This window comes from Plecotus auritus (assembly GCF_963455305.1).
Source record: "Plecotus auritus genome assembly, chromosome: X".
NCBI classification, from domain to species: Eukaryota; Metazoa; Chordata; class Mammalia; order Chiroptera; family Vespertilionidae; genus Plecotus; species Plecotus auritus.
The window spans coordinates 79,511,352-79,529,719 of NC_137784.1; the positions used below are offsets into that span (position 1 = coordinate 79,511,352).

Consider the following 18,368-nt stretch of genomic DNA (forward strand, 5'->3'; position numbering starts at 1 on the left):
CCTTGGCCAAGTACCTTTTCGAAGGCCTGTGGCTGCGGGTGCCAAGCCGAGGAGGGGGTTGGCCTGAACTGCTGGGCCTTTTAGCGCCTGGAATCCCTGATTGGCCACAGAGGGCGGGGTGGGCAGTGCAGCTGCGACTGCGGCTGCGGTGAGGCTTGCGGAGGTTCAGTTCCTCCTCCGCTCCAGCAGGGGGCGCGGGGAGCGGCTTCCGGCTGCCCTTCCAGTCCGGGCCGGCGCTGGGCGGACTGGGGCGGCGAGCGCAGTGGGCGGGCCTGGCGGCAGCGGCGGCGCTGCGCTGACGAGACTGGGCTGGATAGCAGCAGCGCCGGCTACTGAGTCGGCTGCGGAAGCCACAGGGGAACCGATTCGGGGGCCAGAGGGTTGTGCCCTGGAGCAGCCTCTTCGCGCAGCGCCGCACTCCCGGGGCAGCGGCGGGCGTTCAGCCTGCAGGTGAACTGCGGCGGGCACACCCAGGCGCAGCGGCGAAAGCGGACAGTTTAGAGTGGGGGCAGGGGCGGACCTGGGAGCAGCCCGGGACCAGAAAGGTAGCCCGAGCTCGGCCATCTCCAGCCATGTCCGACGAGACGTCGGCCACCACTTCGTACGAGAAGTTTCTGACCCCCGAGGAACCCTTCCCGCTTCTGGGACCCCCTCGCGGGGTGGGCACCTGCCCGAGCGAGGAGCCAGGCTGCCTGGACATCAGTGACTTCGGCTGCCAGCTCTCTTCTTGCCATCGTACCGACCCGCTCCACCGCTTCCACACTAACAGGTATGAACCACAGCTCGGGACAGGGTTGATTGCCCACATCCCTGCTTCAAGTCTGGGACCTCTGGGTCGCCCCTGAGCCTCACGCTCCGCCCAGGGTCTGCGCTTACATCCGCCCCTCCCCCATCTTTCTCTTCGATTAGCGTGCATTCCTGGGCCCCTTCTCGCTTCCCCTCCCTCTTTTCACCCCTGCCCTCCCGATTTTCCTTGGTCGGCATTTTACTCTCTCCCCATTCATCTTCTGATCATAGCTACTTCTCCTCCTCTCTCCCTCCCCCATCTGTCCCCTGCGAATCCCAGACCCCCACGTTTGATTTTTAGCTGCTCCCCTGTTTTCTTTCACCCGCAAACGTTTAACCCCTTCCATTTCTGACAAATGGGTTTCAGATGGCTCAAAATTAATCCCCGGATCTTTTGAAAGGTGGCACTTTTAAAGCTATCTTATTTTCCCCAATTTTTAACCTGTCTCACAACTGTATTTCCACCTCCCCTCCCATTTTTTAGTGAAGCTCTAGGAAACCAGACAGTTTTTTTTTTTTCCTCTCCTTTACGAACTCGTTGCCTTCGCGCTTTCGGGCCTTCCAAAATGTATAAGCTTAAATCTGGAAGATTTCTTCATGTAGCACACGCCTTGATTTGCTCCCCTTGTGGAAGGATGGAACGAGGCTTTGGATAGGCTTGCTTAATACAAATTTATTCAGGGGTGCGTCCTTTAACTAATTTTATTAGAAAGGAGTACTTTGGAGAATTCTCTCAAGCAAGCATTTAAGTGTTATACGGAATGTGGGGGATTTGAAGATGTTTTACACGTAGCCCCAACCTTTGATATAGGTGGATGTTTGAGATATATATACAAAGGCCTGGGAGTGTGTGGGGAGAAAAAGGAGGAGAGGAGTTCAGCTATAGAAAATACTGGAGTTGAATTAAGGAGTCTAGTTCTGATTTCTGATGCAGTTTATAATATGAGCATGAACAAATCCTTTCACATTTTAATGTCTTTTGTATGTTCCCGGCCATCTCTTAAATAAGTCTAGAGATTTACTGAGCTTCTACCAGATACAAGGAATGTACTGGTATAAAACATGACTCTTACCTAAAAGAAAGTTATATCATCTGGAAGCAAGGTGCTATAGTTAAGCAATCATCCAGAACATCAGTACAACATACTTGAAAAGGAAATGCTGGTAAACCGAGGCCGAGAGAGAAAAGACTGAGTTCAAGGTCATAAAACTGAGTTAGGCAAAACCAGGGACACTTTTGGAGCCAGTGCTAAAACTTGGAACAGAGTTAATGGCTCCAGTGTAATAAATGGTTGTTATACTTTCTTAGACTAACTCACTAAAGCCTATTAACCCATACAGTAACTTTAACATTAATGTCACATATTATTGAAATCTAGTGTGCTTAGGATTTTTGGCATTGGAAAATAGTGTGAAATAATACTTTTGGACATACTTGCATTTTGCAACATTGGATCAAGTTAAATACACGGAAAAGTGAAATGATTTCAGAATTATCTTGCTCTGATAATGAGGACAAGGGAGTGTAGGGACAGAGGCTGAGGGCAAGCACTGCCAAAATGGACTGGGGTGATGGGGGAGTGAAGCAAGGAGAACAGTACATTCCCTACAGCTTTCTCCTCCCCATTTTTTCCTTGTGTTTTTCTATCCCTTTTCTTAGAGACCATGGTAAAAGCAAGGTTGTTTTGCAGAATGGGGCAGTGAAGATTGAGGGGGAAGTTCCTGTTCAGCCCTACTTTTTCCAAGTAAAGCATTTTTTTTTCCTAGTTACTGCCTGCTTTTTAAAAACCTCCCTCCTCCCCCACTTTTTGCAAGGCTTGGAATGGCAGTAGGAGATCTAATGTATCTTTCTCTGTATTCTTTTCAGCAGAGATTATGGAAAGCAGAATTAGCAATTCTTACAGCAGATGTTGTTTCTTCCTTGGGCTACCTTACTTTTTAAATCTTTTCTCCTCTGGAATGTTCTGCCTTCTTACTCCTCCCCATGATGGTGTTTGAGAGGACTATATGCTTCCAGTCATTTCTTTTCAGGGAGAAGCCAACAGCTAAATCATATATATGGGTAAAGTTTAGGGAGTTCTTTTATTTTGAAGTTTTATGTGTCACATTTTTAATTCACATCACATCATTCACCAATTTGAGCAACAATCCAAAAAACATATCTGTATAGTTGAGTATAGATATTCTGCTTTGGGTTTAGTTATTATAAAAAAAATTAATTGAAAGTAGAAAGCATGTCAGGGGGTAGACACTTAATTTACCTTTATTTTGCTTCTTGTTGCCTGATAAGAAAATTGGAGAGTGTTTAAATAATGTTGTTGATAAGGGCCTTAGGATGATGACATTTCTACATCTGTTCATTTATTGGATTCTGGGCACCATTACTTATGATCCCTAAGGTTGAATGTTCGTAGTGTTCAGGTTAGAGTCACCTGTTATTTAGGTTGGTGTGTCACTGGTATAAGTTTAGTGGAAAGTAATACATGAACACAGTCGTTTTCCTAAGAATTCACACTTTTCTAGTAGTATGTTAGGATTTTATGACTAAGTAAGGTTTGTCTGGAATTTTGGGAGAATAAAATAAATTTCAATAAACAAATATTTTATTTATTTATTTTTAATATATTTTATTGATTTTTTTACAGAGAGGAAGGGACAGGGATAGAGAGTTAGAAACATCAATAAGAGAGAAACATTGATCAGCTGCCTCCTGCACGCCCCCTACTGGGAATGTGCCCGCAACCAACTTACATGCCCTTCCTTCGAACCTGGGACCCTTCATTCCGCAGGCTGACACTCTATCCACTGAGCCAAACCAGTTAGGGCGATAAATATTTTTAAATTGAAATGTCGATATGGAATATATATGTAGTGTTAAAGACATGTTTTTGGTTTTGGGGACAGCATTTTTCGATGTAGTTGTGGATTTTGTCTTAGCAGTTGTCCACCACAACCTCTACCATCAAAAAGGATGTCATTTAGCAAACTGAAAAAAATTATGTTATTGGTAGGTCCTATAATTAAATTGTGAGATAAAGGGGCTTAATATGAACTACTCGATGTATTATTTTTTTCCTCTTTCAGGAGTACATTAGTACTTTGACATTGAGAATTTATGAAAAGCGTGTGGGAGGACAGTGCCTCACATGTTATTGGCAGGATAGGAAATGAACTATTGCATAAAGCAGTTATCAGTTATGTGATTTTAGAGCCTTGTTTTCAATCACAGTAACCAGAAAAACCCCAAGACTACTATGCACTTTTTGTATCGCCCATAGTTTTCCTATCTCAATATAGAAATAGAGGTGCAGAAGAGCTATGAGTTGCAGGTGGGAGAAACACATTCCATGAACAGAGAGAGGCAAGAGGAATTTGATTTGGGGACTTGGGACAAGTTAAAAATGGGTCTAAGGCTTTAGAGAACTATCCAGGCCAGAAATGTAGATTTGAGAACAATCAGAATAGAAATTCCAGTAGCGTGACACAAGTGGAACTATGGGTTACAAAGGTTGAGACAGAAGATGAAACTTTTCAATAAATGTAGGGAAAGGAAGGAGAGGAGATTTGGTAATATTTGAAAGAATAAAGTGAAGAATTTTTTTGGCTTTGTTTAGTTTTTCTTGTCCAGGAGTAGAGATTTTAGCTCCTTAGGAGCAGCTCATAGGAAAGAGAAATTGAAAAGAAAAAAGAGGGTGGTATGGCAGGAGACGGACGAGATGAATTCAGAAGCCAAAATGGAAGAAATAGCCCTAAAAATGACCTGGAATGTTTTTATTTTCAAGACTGTAGAGGGGGTAGGAGGGATGTGTAATGATCCCAAGGCAATTGAGGTCACTTAGAGGAGAGTTAGGGGGGTTGTACCATCTTCTCTAACTTGTGACTTGGAGCTCCAGAGGAATAGCCCAGGTCAGGGTTGGTCGGGATTCTGGCATGGAGTCAGTGATGAATACTCATTATATTATGGGATTGTACCCTGGGAATGAATGGCATAAATTTGGAATGACTTTCATCACGTCTCACAGTAGGACTTATTCCACAGTGCTCATTGGCTGGATTTTCATCCTGAGAGGTAATGATTAGGTCTACCTAAGAAAGAGTGTAGAAGAATATATATATGGTTCACCTGCTTTTCTGAATTTTACCAAAATGCCATTGAAAGTCGGTTGTGTATTCTTAGTGAAAAAACCTTGCAGATAAATTTTCTTGGCGTTATCATTTTTTAAATTAAAATTTGGGCAGCTAACCTAGTTGTTGAGTTAAACCCCATTTTATTGGGATTCTTTTCCACATTTTTCTATTACAGTGTGGAGAAAGTCTCTTTTGTGAATAATTTTATGGTTATAGATAGGCTTTCAGTTTTAGGTAGCTTTCTCTTAGTAGAATAAGATGTAAAGGCTTTATAAATTTGAATGGTTCACTGCTGAGTGCATGCATACAGTCATCATTTGTTACACATTTGAAACTGACAGAACAGTCTAAAAGAATCACACAAATGTTTATTATGAAAGCTCGTGATACAAAATTGTGGGCATATACAAAACTACCATTTGTGATACCTTTCACTAAAGATAACTGTTAACATTTTGATGTTACTTTTAATGTTCTTTTTATGTACACATATAATTTTTAAAAATCAGGATCAGGCCAAATATATAATTTGTGACCAGGTTATTTGCACTTATATTGCGAGTGTTTTCCTTTTCAGTAAATAGTCAGAAAATAAGATTTCTAATGGTTAGAAAAACACTTATTTAATTGTTCCCCATGCTTGGAGTAATTTATTTTCCCTTTTTTGGCTATTATAATACTGTTTAGACATGTTTGCACATACATCTTGTTTCCAAATTTCTATTTGGGGAAGGGGATAGATTCCTAGATTACTGAGTGAAAAGGAATGAACAGTTTTTTCTTTTTTTATTAGTTTCTTTTCTTATTGTTTAAAGTATTACATATGTCTCCTTTTTCCCCCATCAAGCCCTCCCCGGCCACTCCCACCCTCCAGGACAAGCCCCCACCACCCCAGTATCCTTGTCCATTGGTTATGCTAATATGCATGCATACTAGTCCTTTGGTTGATCTCTTTTATCCCTCTCCCCCGCACCCCACACTCCCCCCTCACACCCTCCCCTGCCTTCCCTCTGAGGTTGGATAGTACCTTTGGTGCTTCTCTGTCTCTGGATCCATTTTTGTTCATCAGTCTATATTGTTCATCATATTCCACAAATGAGTGAGATCATGTCATATTTATTTTTCTCTGACTGGCTTATTTCACTTAGCATAATGCTCTCCAGATCCATACATGCTGTTGCAAATGGTAAAAGTTCCTTCTTTTTTATAGCAGCGTAGTATTCCATTGTGTAGATGTACCACAGTTTTTTTAATCCACTCATCTGCTGATGAACACTTAGGCTGTTTCCAAATCTTAGCTATTGTAAATTGTACTGCTATGAACATAGGGGTGCACATATCCTTTCTGATTGGTGTTTCTGATTTCTTGGGATATATTCCTAGAAGTGGGATTACTGGGTCGAATGGGAGTTGCATTTTTAACTTTTTGAGGAAACTCCATACTGTTTTCCACAGTGGCTGCACCATTCTGCATTCCCACCAGCAGTGAACGAGGGATTTCTTTTTATCCACATCCTCTCCAGCACTTCTTTATTGATTTGATGATAGTCATTCTGACAGGTGTGAGATGGTACCTCATTGTTGTTTTGATTTGCATCTCTTGGATGATTAGTGACTTTGAGCATCAAATAACTACTAGATTTAATACTAGTAAATGAATTCAGCAATGTAGCAGGATACAAAATTAATACCCAGAAATTTATGGCTTTTTTATACACCAACAAGAGGCCTGGTGCACGAGATTCATGCACTGGGTGGGGGGAAGTGTCCCTCAGCCTGGCTTGTGCCCTCTCACAGTCTGGGACCCCTCAGGAGATGTCCGCCAGCAGGCTTAGACATCCCTCTCGCAGTCTGGGGCTCTCTTGAAGTCTGGGAACCCTCGGTTCTTATCCCCGGCCTGCAGCGGAGGTGGGAGAGGCTCCCGCCACCGCCGCTGTGCTCACTAGCCATGAGCCCAGCTTCTGGCTGAGCGGTGCTCTCCCTGTGGGAGCACACTGACCACCCAAGGGCAGCTCCTGCATTGAGCGTCTTTCCCCTGGTAGTCAGTACACGTCCCCCGTTTGGTCAATTTGCGTATTATGCTTTTATTATATAGGATAATGAACTCACAGAAAGAGAAACTAAAAAAAAAAAAAAAATCCCATTTACCATTGCACCAAAAAAATTAAGATACCTGGGAATAAACTTAACTAAGGAGGTAAAAGACCTGTACTTGGAAAACTACAGGACATTGAAAAAAGAAATAGAGGAAGACATAAACAAATGGAAGAATATACCATGTTCATGGATTGGTAGAATAAACATTAAAATGTCCATTCTACCCAAAGCAATTTATAGAGTCAATGCAATCTCCATTAAAATACCAATAGCATATTTCACAGACCTAGAACAAACTCTCCAAAAATTCATCTGGAATAAAAAAAGACCCTGAATAGCCACAGCAATCCTGAGAAAGAAGAACAAAGTTGGAGGGATCACATTACCAGATATCAAGCTATATTACAAAGCCACTGTACTCCAAACTGCCTGGTACTGGCACAAGAACAGACATATAGACCAATGGAATAGAACAGAGAACCCAGAAATGGACCAAACCACTATGCTCAATTAATATTTGACAAAGGAGGCAAGAGCATACAATGGAGTCAAGACAGTCTCTTCAATAAATGGCGCTGGGAAATTGGTCAGATACATGCAAAAAGATGAAACTAGACCACCAACTTACACCATACACAAAAATAAACTCAAAATGGTTAAAGGACTTTAATGTAAGACGGGAAACCATAAAAATCTTAGAAGATTCCATAGGCTGCAAAATAGACATTTGTCGTAGCAATATCTTTACAGACAGCTCCTAGAGAAATGGAAACTAAGGAGAAAATAAACAAATGGGACTACATCAAAATAAAAGGCTTCTGCACAGCAAAAGAAACCATCAACAAAGCAACAAGAAAGCCCACTGCATGGGAGAACATATTTGCAAATGTTATCATCGATAGGGGCTTAATCTCCAACATTTACAGGGAACTCATACAACTTAACAAAAGGAAGATAAACAACCCAATCAAAAAATGGGCAGAGGACCTAAATAGACACTTTTTAAAATCGAGGACCTACAGAAGGCCAAGAGACACATGAACACATGCTCAAAGGAATGAACATTTTTTTAAAGCTCTTGACATATATACACTACCAAATGCTTTTCAGAAAAATTATGCCAATTTAACACTACTACAAGTAGTGGATAAAAATACTTCCTACTTTGTTTTTATCCACATTGCCTTTAATAATAAAAATAATATTTTCAATTCTATTAGAAGATAATAGAATTAAAATATCTCTAATAGGAAAACATACTATTTTTCTGTTTTGTAAATGATTTGCATGAAGTATGAGCCAGGTTTCATGCCACTGTTAATTTAAAAAAAAAGAAAAGGAAAAAGCTGCTAAGAATACCCAGAACCCTTTCATATCTGTTATAAAGTCATGGATCTGGAAAACTGAGGAACATACTGATTTTATCCTAAAGTAAGAACACAAAACCAATAATAAACAAAGTCTGCAAAATTCCTGACTCCCTTGTCAGTGATCTAACCATAACATTATTAAATAGGTTTTTTAAAAGTTATTTTTGCTCATAGAGGAAAATACACATTTTTACCAAAGTTTTTCAAGATGGAAGGGATTTTCATTAAAAACAATTATCTAACAGCTTTTCCTAGCACATAACACAGTACTTGGCACAGTAGAAGATACTGACTAAATGTTTGTTGAGTGGGTGAGTGAATAAAGGTTCAGAAAAAGTAATATGCGATTTGAAGACACAAGAGAAAAAAACAGTTTGCCCAGGACAAAATCTAGATATAGTTTAACTGTGTCCAGGACAAAACTTATGATTGTTATTCACAGCTTTTATATTGCCTTATTGTGTGACCTGGGCAATTTGGTGAATTCTACTAGGTTTGTTGATTTTTTTTAAAAATGAAAGATACTTCCTACCTAGCAAGCATGTGATGAAACTAGGCAATATTAGAAGGCATATCCATGGATTCTTAGATGAATTTTATAATTTGCCTACTTATAAAAGTTTGTTGACATCTGCTTTTATATTTACTGAACTATAATAGTTTAGCGTGTATATATCTCTGTGTCTGTTTCACTGATATAAAATACTTTACCTTTAGCTCAATGGAAAAGGTGCCATAGAATTTGCTGGATTGCCTGAATTTTGTAAATTAATAACTTTGGAATTAAGGTTAGTCATACAAAATAAGAGGGAGGAGTTAAAAAATGAAAAATACAATTCAAGAAAAAAACTGGATTTAATGAATGAGAAACAACCTAATTATAAGTAAAGAACAGACTTTTCTTCAGAAGTCATTATTTCAGTACCTTATTAGTATCTGATATACTAAACCATTATTTTAAGAATTAATTCCCTAGGGTACTGCCAAAGCAATGAAGATTATATCATTACTAGTATACAGCTACTGGAAATTTACAAAAGAAAACAGATTTGTAGATTTCAAGACCAAAAAAAAAAAAGAAAAGAAATTATAACCCTGCAGCAAATATTACAAATGAAATGTTAATATCCTTAATGCATAAAGAACTCTTTAAAAAATCAATAAGGAAAACATTAACACAGAGAAAAACGCTGTAGCAAAATAGCTAATATTTTTAATTTTGATCTTTCCAGTAATCAAAGAATTAAAAATTGATATAAAAATGTTTTTCTCCCATCAGGTAAAAATTTTAGAAATGAAAATTCCAGTGCTGTTAAAGTTGTGGTGAAATGACCACTTTTATATACTGCTTTGGGGAGTATAAATCAGTGCAGCCTTTCAGAAAGGTATTTAACTAAGTATGCTATGGTCTTTAAAGTGTTTATATTCTGTGACTCAGTACTTTCCTTCCAAGTAATCCATCCTGAGAGATTATATATTTGGATAAATAATTATAAACAAAATGTTTTATCTCAGTATTACTTGTAATACCACAAAATTGGAAACAGCTTAAGTATATATTATTGAAGGAATAAGATTAAATAAACTATGATACATTTAATCAATGGGATATTGTATAGGCTTTAAAATGTTTTCAGGTAATATACATGGGGATATGTTCACTGTATAATGTTAAATGAAAGAAAGCTGGTTACTAAAATATATGCAGAATGCTGACTCTGTGAAAAAAAATATATATATTCATGCAGAAAAAGTACCAAAATATTATGGACTAGAACATCAGTGGGGTCCCTTGGCCTGGCCTGTGGGGATCAGGCCGAAACCAGATCTCTGACATCCCCTGAGAGGTCCCGGATTGCGAGAGAGCAGTTCTCAGGTGACACACCCCAGAATCGGGCTCCCTCCTCTCTGGTTCTGGGTGCATCACCTGAGAACCACAGCTGCCAAGTCACCGCAGCTAGGCAGCTCCTGCTTTGAGCGTCTGCCCCCTGGTGGTCAGGGCACATCATAGCTACTGGTTGGAGCGTCTACCCCCTGGTGGTCATTGCGTGTCATAGCTACCGGTTGGATGGTCGGGTGGTTGCTTAGGTTTTTATATATATAGATTAGTTATTGCTGGGTATTATTGGTTATAAGAAATACTTTTTAAAAAGATTTTTATTGATTTCAGAGAGGAAGGAAGAGGGAGAGAGAGAGAAACATCAATGATGAGAGAGAATCATGGATTGGCTGCCTCCTGCATGCCCACCCCACTGGGGATCGAGCCCGCAACCCAGGCATGTGCCCTGACCAGGAATTGAACTGTGACCTCCTGGTTCCTAGGTTGATGCTAAACCACTGAGCCACGCTGACCGAGCATATAAGAAACACTTTTGAGCTTCTACCTGTATACTTTGTTGGTGCTTTTCTCTGCCCTGCAATGGCTACTCTCTTCCTTTAATGATAATAATAGCTGCCATGTATTGAACACTTTTTATGTCTGCTAAGCACTTTGTATACATTTTTCACCATAGCTGCATTTAAAAAATAAGGACACAGGCTTGGAGAGGGTGTGTTTTGCTTAAGATCAAACAGCAGGCAAGTGACAGAGCAAGAATTTGAATTCAGTTTGACTCCAGAGCTTACTCATAACCAGTATGCTATATGTTTTGCTTATGGATGAAGGTTTTACTTTATCCCTAATTTAAATACATTTTTTCTTTTAAAATATTGTATTATAAAAATTTTCAGACAGATACACAGTTAGAGAGACTAATGTACCCAATATACCCATCACCCAGTGTAAGTTATTCACATATGGCAGTGCGCTTTATCAGTACCCCTACTCATTTATCAACCCCTTATTATGTTGAGACAAATCCCTGACATATCTCATTCATAAATATTTTAATACTAGAGTCCCAGTGCATGAAATTCGTGCACTTGGGGGTGGGGGGCCCCTCAGCCTGGCCTGTGCCCTCTCACAGTCCGGGAGCCCCGCCATCAATTGCCTCAAAGAGGTAGGCCCTGCCCACCTGGCCGGGGTTCCGTGATAGATTGCCCCCACAGAGCCGGAGGGCCCACCCACATGCCGCAGCGCCGCTGCCGGGTAGCCTGGGCCTCCCTCTTTGGGGTGATAGATCATAGGGCTCCACCATAGATCGCCCCAAAGAAGTAGGTCCTGTCCACCCAGCCGGGGCTCCGTGATGGATCGCCCCCACAGAGGGAGGCCCCGGCCAACCACCGCAGCACCGCCGCGGCGTAGCCTGGGCCTCCCTCTTTGGGGCGATCGATCGCGCCCCACAGAGGGAGGCCCCGCACACCCGCCACAGCCTGCCGGTCAGTGGCCTGGGCCTCCCTCTGCAATGCGATCGTGTGATCAATCATGGGGCGATGGCCGGGCTCTTGACCAATTTCATCGCACCTGCCTTGGCTGGCCTGGGGCCAGTGGGTGTCACAGTGTGGTTTTCCGGAGGGTCGGTCGTTCTGCTGTTCGGTTGTTCGGTCATTCAGTCCATTTGCATATTATGCTTTTATTATTATAGATGTATCCTTAAAAGATAAGGGCTCTTTTGAAAATAATCACAGTATCATTATCATACCTAAAATATACCCACATTCCTCATGAATATCATAAATGTATTATTAATATCTTTAAATTGGGTAGATTCTGTAATTCCTGTTGTGATTTCTTTTGTTCCTTTTTTTAAGGTGGAACTTAACTTCTTGTGGAACAAGTGTTGCCAGCTCAGAATGCAGTGAGGAGCTGTTTTCATCAGTTTCTGTTGGAGATCAAGATGATTGCTATTCCCTGTTAGATGAGCAAGACTTCACTTCTTTTGACTTATTTCCTGAGGGGAGTGTCTGCAGTGATGTCTCTTCTTCTATTAGCACATACTGGGATTGGTCAGACAGTGAGTTTGAATGGCAGGTAGGTTTTTTCCCCCCTTAAAATGCCATCATTACTTCCTAAGTAGAAGTATGAATTTCTGTTGTGATATTTTTATCTCTACCTCAAAGCAAATTTCTCCAGTGTTTATCCAATCATACAAATTCTCTGACAACATTAGGAATTAGATGAAATATGTATCCTTTATTTTTGCTGATGTATCTTTTAGGCTTCTGATGCTGCTAATATCCTTTTGTAGATTTTCAAGTAATTTAATACTTGTAAAATGTTCCCATTATTATGTATCATCAGTACCTTTCTATGCATGAATCTAGCAAATTTACTCTTCTTACATTATAATAGCTTTTATGTCCTTATAGGCATAGTATCCTTAAATCAGGGTCAGGTTATATATCTAAGATCACAAACCATTATTATCATAAATACATAATTTTGAGTCATGTTATCAATATAATTTCTCATTTTGCATTCTCTTTGTATGTAGAATTGCTTTTTTCCTGATAGTGTTTTTTTTTTTCTCCTTGTAAAATGGCTTTGTGGCAAATTGTTTGGAAATGCTGCCTGTGATCATGAGTACAATCTATCAGAAAATGTAGATTGTGTTATTGCAACATCCATTTTCTGATTATAAAAGACAATAACATTTAAAGAAGCTTTCCTTACATACTGCAAATGTTATATTCAACGGATAACTTGAATACTTAATGTGTTTGAAAGCCATCTAAATACTTGAAGTTGTTACTCCAAAAAGGAATGAAATAATTACTTTTTCTCAAAACAAATTTTTATTAAAATAATATAGGATGACATAAAATTAAAACTTAAGCGTTTCCAATTTCAATTCTGCTGTGGTTAGCACTTTTAAGAGTTTATGCAGATACATTTACATAGCATTAAATTGTACTTCAGCCACTGTTTGATCCTGTGCTTTTTTCAACTAGCATATATCAATCTTTCTGATAGCTGCATCATAATTTAATAAGTTTCCTAATAATGGATATTTAGATTGGTTTCAGTTTCTTTCTTATTATAAAAAATGCTACATTGAAATTTAAGAGTTTTTGAAGAGGACAGAAAAAATCCACAACTGTATTTTTATGTTTTATATAATTTCAAAGGCTTCTATTTTATATATAGTTGCAAGTATGATTTGGATAAAAATTATAATTTTTTAAACTTAAAAATTTGAGATAAAACTCACCATTTAAATAATTTTACAGTGTGTAATTCAGCAATTTTTAATATATTCACAATGTTTTGCAGCCATCACCACCAATTCTAGGACATTTCCATCACCCCAAAAAGAAATCCATACCTGTTAGGAGATTGTCCCAATTCCCCCAGGCCCCATCACCTAGCAATCACTAATCTACTTTCTCTATGGACTTGCTTTTCTGAATATTTCATATAAATGGACTCAGATATGTAGCCTTTTGTTTCTGAATGCTTTTACTGTGTTTTCAAGGTTTGTCCATATTATAGCATGTAACAGTACTTCATTTCTGTCTTAGCTCAAGTTGTTATAACAAATACCATAGTCTGGGTGGCTTAAACAACAAACATTTATTTCTACAGTTCTGGAGGCTAGAAGATTGAGATCAGAATGCCAACATAATCAGGTTCTGGTGAGAGCCCTCTTTCTGGTTTGCAGATTGCTTCCTTTTTCTGTATCTTCATGTGGTAAAGGGAGAGAGAAAAGAGAGTTTGAGAGCGTAAGTAAGCTGTGATCTCTCTTATCCCTTTATAAAGTCACCATTCCCATCATGGACGCTCCACTCATGAATTATATAAATCTAGTTACCTCCTAAAGCCCCACCTTCAAATAGCATCACATTTGTGATTACGGCTTCAAGATAGAGTTTGAGGGGAGGCACACAAACATTTAATCCATAGCAATTTCTTTCTATGGGTGAATATTCCATTAATTGTATGGATATACCACATTTTGTTTATTCATCAGCTGATGGACATTTGAGTTGTTTTTATATTTGGGCTGCTATGAACATTCAAATAAGAGTTTTTATATGGATGTATATTTTTAATTCTCTTGGATATACACTTAGGAGTCTAATTGCTGAGTCATGTGATGACTATGTTTAACTTTTTGAGGAACTGCCAAAATGTTTTCCAAAGTGGCTGTACCATTTTACATTTCCACCAGTAATACAGTCATGCCCCACTTGACAAGGATACATTTTAAGAAATGCATTGTTAGGTGACTTTGTTGTGTGGACATCATAGAGTGCACTTACACAAACCTAGATGGTATAGCCTACTACACACCTAAGCTATGTGGGACAGCCTATTCCTCCTAGGCTACAAGCCTGTACAGCATGTTACTTTATAAAACAACACAAGATTGAATCCAGCAAAGACAAAATAATGCAATCAAGAGGCACGATAGACACAAGATGTATGAGGCTGCTGCCGGAGTAACATGACACACTGACAGCAAACCTTTTTTTAAAATACACTGAGTGGCCAGATTATTATGATCTCTGAACCCATAATAATCTGGTCACTCAGTGTATATCTTATATAATAAAAGGCTAATATGCAAATTATCCCCTCGACCAGCGGTTCAACCAGCAGGCAGGCCAGCCAACAGCTCATGTCCCCTCCTCCTGGACAGGCTGGCCGGACCCCACCCATGCATGAATTCATGCACCGGGCTTCTAATATATGTATGTATGTATGTGTGTGTGTGTGTGTGTGTGTGTGTGTGTGTGTGTGTGTACACACACACACACACTGAGTGGCCAGATTATTATGCGTTCAGAGATCATAATAATCTGGCCACTCAGTGTATATATTTTTATTGATTTCAGAGAGGAAGGGAGAGGGAGAGAGAGAGAAATATCAATGATGAGAGAGAATCATCGAATGGCTGCCTCCTGCATGCCCCCCACTGGGGATCAAGGCCGCAACCCTGGCATGTGCCCTGACTGGGAATGGAACCGTGACTTCCTGGTTCATAGATTGACGCTCAACCACTGAGCCCCACGGGCTGGGTGACAGCAAACTTTTTTTTAACAAACGTTTTTTTAATAAGTAGCAAGTACTCTAAAATTCTATATAATAAAATGCTAATATATGGAAATCAACCAAACAGCAGAACAACTGGTCGCTATGATGCATACTGACCACCAGGGGGCAGATGCTCAATGCAGAAGCTGCCCCCTGGTGGTCAGTGTGCTCCCACAGGGGGAGCGCTGCTCAGCCAGAAGCCAAGCTCACGGCTGGCAAGCGCAGTGGTGGTGGCAGGAGCCTCTCCTGCCTCTGGAGCAGCACTAAGGATACTCAGTGAGTGTCATAGCAACCAGTCATTCCTCTGTTCGGTCGATTTGCATTTTACCCTTTTATTACATAGGATAGGACCACCTTCATATATGTGGTTTGTTGCTGACTGAAACACAATGTGTCACATGACATGACTGTATGTAAGTTCCAATTTCTCCACATCTTTGGAGACAGCACTTGGTATTGTTTGTCTTTGTGTATAGCCATACTACTATTTGTAAAGTGGTATCTCATTGTGGTTTTGATTTGCATTTCCTTAAGACTAATGATGTTGAGCATCCGTTCATATGCTTATTGGCCATTTGTATATCTTCTTTGGAAAAATGTCTATTCAAACCTGTTGTCCTTTTTTAAAAAATTTTTATTTTTTATTTATTGTCTAAAGTTTTACATATGTCTCTTTTTTTCCGATGGACCCCCCCCCCCCTCCGCCAGCCATTCCAACCCTGGGCAAGCCCCCATGGCCCCAGTGTCTATTTCCATTGGTTATGATAATATGCATGCATACAAGTCCTTTGGTTGCTCTCTAACCCCACTCACCTCCCCTGCCATTTGTCTCTGGATCTATTTTTGTTCATCAAATTATGTTGATCATTATATGCCACATATGAGTGAGATCATGTGATATTTATCTTTTTCTGACTGGCTTATTTCACTGAGCATAATGCTCTCCCATTCCATCCATGCTGTTCCAAATGGTAAAAGTTCCTTCTTTTTTATGGTGGCATAGTATTCCATTGTGTAGATGTACCACAGTTTTTTAATCCATTCATCGGCTGATGGGCACTTAGGTTGTTCCCAAATCTTAGCTATTGTAAATTATGCTGCTATGAACATATAGTGGTACATATATACTTTCTGATTGGTGTTTCTAGTTTCTTGGGATATAGTCCTAGAAGTGGGATTACTGGGTCAAATGGAAGTTCCATTTTTAACTTTTTGAGGAAACTCCATACAGTCTTCCGCAGTCTGCATCCCCAGTTTGCATCCCCACCAGCAGTGCACGAGGGTTCCTTTTTCTCCACATCCTCACCAGCACTTGTCCTTTGTTGATTTATTGATGATAGCCATTCTGACAGGTGTAAGATCGTATCTCATTGTTGTTTTGATTTGCATTTCTCAGATGATTAGTGACTTTGAACATGCTTTCATATGTCTCTCGGCCTTCTGTATGTCCTCTTTCAAAAAGTGTCTATTTAGGTCCTTTGCAAATATTTTTATTGGGTTGATTATCTTCTTTTTGTTAAGTTGTATGAGTTCCCTGTAAATTTTGGAGATTAAACCCTTATCTAAAATAGCATTGGCAATATGTTCTCCCATGCAGTGGGCTTTCTTGTTGTTTTGTTGATGGTTTCTTTTGCTGTGCAAAAGCTTTTTATTTTGATGTAGTCCGATTTGTTTATTTTCTCTTTATTTTCCATTGCCCTAGGAGCAGTATCAGTGAAGAAGTTCCTTCGGCATATGTCTGAGATTTTGCTGCCTGTGGATTCCTCTAGTATTTTTATGGTTTCCGGTCTTATGTTTAAGTCCTTGATCCATTTTGAGTTTATTTTTGTGTATGGTGTAAGTTGGTGGTCTAGTTTCATTTTTTTGCATGTATCTGTCCAATTTTCCCATCACCATTTGTTGAAGAGACTGTCTTGACTCCATTTTATGTTCATGCCTCCTTTGTCGAATATTAATTGGGCATAGTGGTTTGGGTCGATTTCTTTGTTCTCTATTCTATTCCATTGATCTATATGTCTGTTCTTGTGCCAGTACCAGGCAGTTTTGAGAACAGTGGTTTTGTAATACAGCTTGATATCTGGTATTGAGATCCCACCTACTTTGTTCTTCTTTCTCAGGATTGCTACAGCTATTCAGGGTCTTTTTTTTTTTATTCCAGATGAATTTTTGGAGAGTTATTTCCAGGTCTGTGAAATATGCCGTTGGTATTTTAATGGGGATTGCATTGAATCTATAGATTGCTTTGGGTAGAATGGACATTTTGATGATGTTGATTCTACCAATCCATGAACATGGTATGTTCTTCCATCTGTTTATGTCTTCCTCTATCTCTTTTTTTCAGTGTCCTGTAGTTTTTTGCATATAGGTTTTTTACCTCTTTAGTTAAGTTTATTCCTAGGTATCTTAATTGTTTTGGTACGTTGGTAAATGGGATTGCTTTTTTAGTCTCTCTTTCTGTAAGTTCACTATTGGTGTATAGAAATGCCATAGATTTCTTGGCGTTAATTTTGTATCCTGCTACCTTGCCGAATTCATTTATTAAGTCTTATAATTTTTTGATGGAGTCTTTAGGGTTTTCTATGTACAGTATCATGTCATCTGCAAATAAGGACAGTTTTACTTCTTTTCCAATTTGGATGCCTTTTATTCCTTCTTCTTGTCTGATAGCAATGGCTAGTACTTCCAGTATTATGTCGAACAGGAATGGCATCCTCTCAGAGAAGGCATCCCTGTCTTGTTCCTGTTCTTAGGAGAAATGGTTTTAGGTTTTGTCTATTGAGTGTGATGCTGGCTGTGGGTTTATCATATATGGCTTTTATGATGTTGAGGTATGATCCTTCTATTCCCACCTTCCTGAGAGTTTTTATGAAGAAAAGGTGTTGGATTTTGTCAAATGCTTTTTCTGCGTCAAGTCACATTGATATGACTATGTGATTTTTTCCCCTCTATTTGTTTATGTGATGTATCACGTTTATTGATTTGTGGATATTGTACCATCCTTGCATCCCTGGTATAAATTCTGCTTGGTCATGGTGTACGATCTTTCTGATGTACTGCTTGATCCAATTTGC

The 18,368-nt window shown here is 39.5% G+C and overlaps 1 protein-coding gene across 1 annotated transcript in view; it reads left to right on the forward strand.

Moving 5' to 3' along the window:
- The first annotated feature begins 264 nt into the window (after positions 1-264).
- FAM199X (family with sequence similarity 199, X-linked) overlaps positions 265-18,368 on the forward strand; it is a 56,358-nt gene continuing 38,254 nt past the window's right edge. Inside the window, exons 1-2 of the mRNA XM_080652800.1 lie at positions 265-769; positions 12,072-12,291. Coding sequence (XP_080508926.1) covers positions 573-769; positions 12,072-12,291 — 417 coding nt within the window. The 5' untranslated portion in view covers positions 265-572. The remainder of the gene's footprint in view (positions 770-12,071; positions 12,292-18,368) is intronic.